Here is a 6,109-nt window from a genome sequence, read left to right as displayed (position 1 = left end):
GGAGGGTGAGGGTGGCGGTGGTGTGGGGGAGAAAGGGAGGGGGCCGCAGGGGCCGGGGGCCGGCGGGGGGTGGGGAGGAGGAGGGGGGCGGCTTTTTTTTTTTTTTTTGCATAACTCGGCTCGGCCGAGTGGCCTCCGGACTCCCCGCGCCGCTGGGACCGCCGCTGGGACCCGGTGCCCCCGGCTGCCGCATTGCAACAGGCAGGGCCCCGGCGCGCCCCCCGGGCCTCCCCCCGCCCCCGAGAGGCCTGGGCCGGCCACGGCTGCCCCTTCCAGGGAGGCTGCCTGGGACCTGCGGTCCGCTCCTTACGGCCGCCGACCCGGCTGCAAAAAACAAAGTTTCCGAGAGGCAGGCGGAGGAGAAGGGGGAGAAGGGCTGCCTGGAGCGGCGGGGGGCGGCGCGGGGAGCCGGCCGCGGACGGCGACGGAGCGCCCGGAGCCCCGGACATGTCCAGGCGGAAGCAGGCGAAGCCGCGCTCGGTGAAAGGTGAGCGAGAGAGGCCCGGCGGAGGCGCGAGCGAGCGAGGAGGGAGGGAGAGAGGGAGGGAGGAGGGACCGGCGGGCGGGCGGGCGGCCGGGGACCGCGCGAGCGAGCGAGCGAGCGCCGAGAGGAGGAGGCGGAGGGAGGCGGAGGCGGAGGAGGAGGCGGAGGCCGCGAGCAGGAGGCGCCGGCGGCGGGGCCAGGACGCACACCCTGCGTTCCGACCGGCTCTCTGCCCCGCGCCCTCGCTCTCGGGGACTTGGGTCGGGGGGCTCAGCACAGGGGCCCTCGCTGCCCCTAGCGCGCCAGCCCCAGGCCCGCGTGGCCAATCAAGGGGTGCGGGCCGACTTGGCGGGGATTGCGAATCTCGGCGGCAGCGTGAGGAAGAGGCGGCGAGGACCGATGCCCCAGAGGCCGGCAGCACCGAGGCGCCTTGGTTGGCCCCGGCTCTCGCTCGCGTTCTCCGATGCCCTTCTGGTCACTCGGGGACTCGGAGAGAAAGCAAACCGGGCGCCTCCTCCCCGCCCCGGGCCCAGGCCGAGCTCCCGGTCCGGGCCCCCGCACTTCCTGCCGGCTCCACTGAGGCCAGCTGGGCAGGGAGCCTCGCCAGGAGTTCATTGTCTGTGCCGCGCCGGCGGGATGCTGGTCCCCAGGGGAGCGCAGTGGCTGCAGCGAGCGCCCCTCGGAGCAGCGCGTCCGGAACAACCCGGGCCGCCGCGCCGCGGGCACCCAGGGTGTCTTCCGCAGCGAGTCCCCAGGGTGCGCACGGTTGTGAGGAGCTATAGATAGCCAAGTACACACATCCCCCTTGCTTTGTATTTCCTCGGAGAGCCCCGGGTTTGAAGGGACCCCTGGAGAGCAGATGCCTCCGGGAGAGGCTGAGCGAGGGACTCTAGCACCTCCCCGCCCCTTTCCCCCTCCCCAGCTAGCTTCTGCAGGCATGGCCTGCTGCTTTGTACCCATTCCAGCCTCTGCCTGGGCTCGTTGGTTGATAGATGATACGGGAGCAGGATGAGAGTACCCGTGAAGCCTGAAGTCCTGAGGCCCTTATCCTGCTCCAACTCCCCTGATGACCTCTGGCCACAGCCCAACTCTGCTCTGAAAAGTTCATTTCCTGGAGGCCTGCGCGCGGGAAGGCTTTGGGGCCGGCTCCCTTCCTGCCAGTCTTGCTCCTGGTTGGAATAGCTGGTGCTGAATCTGTACCACGTGGGTTTCGAGACACTTGGCTTTTCCTTCCTTCTAAAGCCCCAGGAGAGTCAGGGGCACCTGGCCCCACCAAGACCCTCCCCGTGGTCTTAACTCTCCACGCCGGCTCCTTTCTTTCATCGAGAGAAGTTGCTTAGCTGAGCGCCCCCTCCAAGCCCCCCCAGACTCTGGGGCAGAGTCTGACTTGCTCCGTAGAACTAGAGTTCTGATTGTGGGACAAGGAGGCCAGAAGAGAAGGCTCCCAGAAGACAACAGGGGAGAATGGAAAGAAGAGCTTTGTAGTTTGAAATAATATTTGATTTCTTTCCTCTTTCCTCGGCTAACTACTCCGTTCTTGGAGAGGCACTTAAAGCAACCCAGGAAAAAAAAAGTAGAGTTGGAACTGCTGGTGGGGAAGCAGTTTTCCTTAACCAAGGCAGTTCACTGTGAGTTAAACCTATGTATAAAAGCAGGTTGTGTGTGTGTGTGTGTGTGAAGACGCAAAGCCTGTCCACCTATAACCTTGGTCTGTGTCTCCCAAACCTCTTATTTTAGAAGGCAAGCCACGGAAAGCAAAGGTAGGGCAGATCACAGCAAACAGATGGGTGGGTGTTTCAGAACTGCCTGAACCGAATTCTAAAAACACTCCGTGGATCACGGAGAAGGACTAGAATTGAGTTTCAGCCTTTCATGAAATGATCCTTGAAATGATTTTTAACGAGTGTCTGTCCCTAAATCTACGTGTTTATATGTAGCAGACAATTCAAGCAGCGATGGGCAGAGACAACCAAATGGCAGGCAGAGCAGCAGAGGTGTTTTGAGAAGTTGTGGAACACCAGCTACACATTGCTTTTCCATCCCTGGAGGCTGAAGGACCCCTGCCTCCCCCCTGACTCTCCCCAGGGCTCTTTTCCAAAAGCTGCTCCAGTCCCCCCTGACTCTCCCCAGGGCTCTTTTCCAAAAGCTGCTCCAGCCCCTTTTTCTCAGCACTCTCTGCCTTTTAGTACCTTTACTGAGGTGAATAAGGTGGAGAAGATGTGATCACTTATCAAGAGAGGAATTAAGAGAGAAGATAATTTGAATAGATAAGGATTACAATGGGTGAGAGATTTATTGCTTCTCAAGAACAGCCTCCTTTCTCTCAAGCAGTATTCCAAAGCCAGTGCTTAAGTGTGGACTCTTCCATCCACACCCAGGGTTTGAAACGACAAGGTCTTCACCTTTAAAGATGCTTGAAGGTGCTTCTTAAGGAACAGCGGTTGCCTTTTACATTGTATTTTATTCTACTTTAAGTCTACTGCTGTGTGTCAGAGCTGATGTGCAGGCATTGTAGGCTTCCCCCAGCCTGGAGTATTCTCTGTGAAAGTTGCTTGACCGTAATTTGTAATTGATCTCGGAAATATGAAAGCTCATAGCAGGAAGGAAAGACAGAAATGTAACAATTTTGAATGAATGCTCAGAAAGTGTGATTTGAAAGCACGGGGTATTGCCGCTTTGAAAATCAAACAGGCCTCAGGGGTCACTTCCCACTCTGGACACAAGCTCCCTCTGGAGTGGGGTCACTTGTCCCCTCAGGATGTTTGTCCTTCTTTGGAAAGCTCTGCTCTATAGGGAGGACGCCCAGCAAATGGGGAAGGGGGTGCCGATGCAGGAGGGCAGGGCTGTTTTTCAAAAGCCTTGTGATTTTGTTTAAAAAAAATACAAAACCTCTAAACCACCCAACAAATTCATAAATGTTACAAAAGTCACATTTTCTGACCGAGTTTCTTTTTTTCCTTTTATTTATTTATTTATTTATTTATTTATTTATTTATTTATTTATTTATTTATTTATTTATTTATTTATTTATTTTTTGTGTGTGCCTGGCCTGGCGGTATGGCAGTTGCAACAATTTGTTTCCTTTGATGATTTTGGCCTCATTCCCTAGGCTCTTGTCATCTCACTGATGTCATTTTGGCCAATGACACCAGGTAGTTTGGTCTCTCTGCCACTCAACATTAAGGAGACCTGTCCCTCCTAGACTTCAGGCAGCAACCTCTTCATTCCTGTAGAAAATGACTGTGTTCCTCCCCAGCCTCAGTTAAAAACTTTTTAATAATTTGCAAGATTGTTGATTTCCTCTATTTTAGCAGATGTCTGTTGGTTAATTACAGTTCTTAATATTAATTAGCACTTAGCCTTGTGCCCCCACTCCCCCCATCCAAAATGGCCAGGAGTGACTTCTGTACTTCCTTTCTTTGTCTTCTCTTGCCAGCCTGAGCACCTCAGAAGTCCATCTTCTACATTTGGTGGTCTAGGGACTTGGGAGCAGCATAGTTCACCATTGTGCCTGTTTCCATGGAAATAATTGAGATGTAATAAATAGAGGCGTTCTGAGGTTACAGGTTTCTTGATTCAGCAGAGACCACACACAAGTGTAAATGGTTGAGATTTGTTTGGCTAAATGTGCATGATCTTCCAGGAAGGGCAAGACAAATCCTTTGTAGATTCCTTAGCTTTTTTGGGTTCAGGTAGATGACATTTATTTAAATCCTAATGTTTAATTTTTTTTCCACACCAATTAAGTTACTGATTCCCAGCTTTGAAAGGGCCTGTTTGATTCTAGGAAATATCCTTTATGTCTAGTAATTGCTGTTTAGGTTCTTACACCTGTTTCCTTGCAAAAACTTAATAAGCAATAAAATAAGATAACTATGTGCCTCTGGCAGGAGAATATTGCTAAATGTTTAACTCTGAGGTGTCTGGTGTGCATTCTCCAGGAAAGGTGCAAAATGCCGGTGACTTTGCAGTCAGAAAGCAATTCAGTAGAATCAGGCAGCCCTGGCAGTGCTGTGGCATGTTAACAGAGGAGGAGGGGGACCACAGGAGGAGGAAACTGGAGCACAGCATCTTAGAGTGCAGCCCTCCTAGCTGGAGACAGGGAGGCTGGAGATCTGCTTCAGTCAAACAGAAACTTGCAACAATTGCTGTATCGGTAGCCAGCTCTTAAGCTGGTGGCTGTGGAATTCTTCCCCTGACGTTGGATTTAATAGTCTGGCAATTAGATGCATTGATTTCTCTTAACTGTTCATTTGGATGTGTAAACGGAAGGAGCCCACCACTGAGGCTGCGGTGCAGGCTTGCCGCCCGGCTCAGAGGAGGGTTGGATGGTGGTGGAAGAGTGAATCCTCAAGGCAGCATTAGGTTGACTTCTGCTTTTAAAATGATTTCTCCTATTCTGTCATCTGGCAACAAAATGAAGAGCACCTGTTGTTTCAATACTGTATAGAACAAAGGTGTCCATTTGTGTCTGAAAAGTGAAAACACCCTTGTCTGCCAGAGATGCTTCTGGCTTAACGTTTCTGTGTCTGAGTTATCAGATGTTAGTGGAGACTTTTGCTACAAGGGGTGAGTTACACCATCTTGAGCTCTTCCAGCCTAAAGGACCTTTCCTCTCCTCCCTCTATCACAATTGTCCAAGCCCTGTGTCAGTGTGTCATGAGCACCCTCTTGTGCTCTCTGGTGGCTTGGTGGCTGGGTGGGTTAGTTTGGGAAAGGTATAGATAATAAGCTCTAATGAACATTAGCCCTGTTCACTTGCTGCTTTTTGATACACAGGCATTCAAACTGTCTTGAAGTCATGGAACCGAAGGTGGCTAGGTTTCCTTGTGGCTTGATCCTTTTGACAATGTCAGTGGGTAGGTTTAGCAGTGAGTAGGTTTAGGAACTCCCCCACCTTGTAACAAATCCTGCACAAAACAAGCCTGGCCCTCGGTACAAGACTATTGCTCTCGTGGCTTAAAACATTTGCCCTGAGGATTCCTTCAGATGTGTGTGGGTCTACTTACTTGGGTGCCCTAGTATTATTAGTAGTTGGGAAAATTCCCATATGTGTTTGCTGGCAAATTTGACAATTTCTTCTTGCATTATATGCAGAGTCCTTAGAGTAGTTTTGTACCCAAAATGATCTGACAAAGCCTGGGTTGGTTATATCTTGCTTGAAGTTTTTGGCACTAGCTACTGGCTTTCTAAGCTTGCTGTGGGCTCTAGAAAGGGTGAATGCAAAGTTCTTATTTCTACCTTACCTGCCAGGGTCTGGGGCAGCCAACGATTGGGGTTGTACACTCAGTAAATAAAAATACTTTATCTCTTTCAAGGATGCCAATTAGCTGATTGCTCCTCATGGCTGTCTTTAAGGGAATGGTGCTTTACCTATCTTCTTGTACAAAGGTTTGATTTTTAATGTCTTGTGAAAAGGATTCTCTTTGTCTTGATTGATGTCAGGAATAAAAGCATGATGGTAATATCCCTCTGAAAGCTATTGTATTGTCAGGCCTGGCTGACAGCGGGAGGGCCTCCCAGCGTTATAGATTAGTGCTGTGAAAACACTGACATTTTCTTTGTTACACTGCTGTTGTGCTACTTGCAAAGTCAATTACACAATGTCAGCTCAGTTACCGAGT

The 6,109-nt window shown here is 51.4% G+C and overlaps 1 protein-coding gene across 1 annotated transcript in view; it reads left to right on the top strand.

The window, feature by feature from the left end:
• The first annotated feature begins 268 nt into the window (after positions 1-268).
• Znf423 (zinc finger protein 423) overlaps positions 269-6,109 on the top strand; it is a 289,638-nt gene continuing 283,797 nt past the window's right edge. The window contains exon 1 of the mRNA XM_055621539.1: positions 269-487. Within this exon, the coding sequence (XP_055477514.1) occupies positions 448-487 (40 nt within the window). The 5' untranslated portion in view covers positions 269-447. The remainder of the gene's footprint in view (positions 488-6,109) is intronic.

Source organism: Psammomys obesus, unplaced genomic scaffold (genome assembly GCF_907164565.1).
Source record: "Psammomys obesus unplaced genomic scaffold, mPsaObe1.curated_primary_1811, whole genome shotgun sequence".
NCBI classification, from domain to species: domain Eukaryota; kingdom Metazoa; phylum Chordata; class Mammalia; order Rodentia; family Muridae; genus Psammomys; species Psammomys obesus.
Note: the sequence above shows the minus strand (reverse complement) of the source record. Positions and strands in the feature narration are given on the sequence as shown.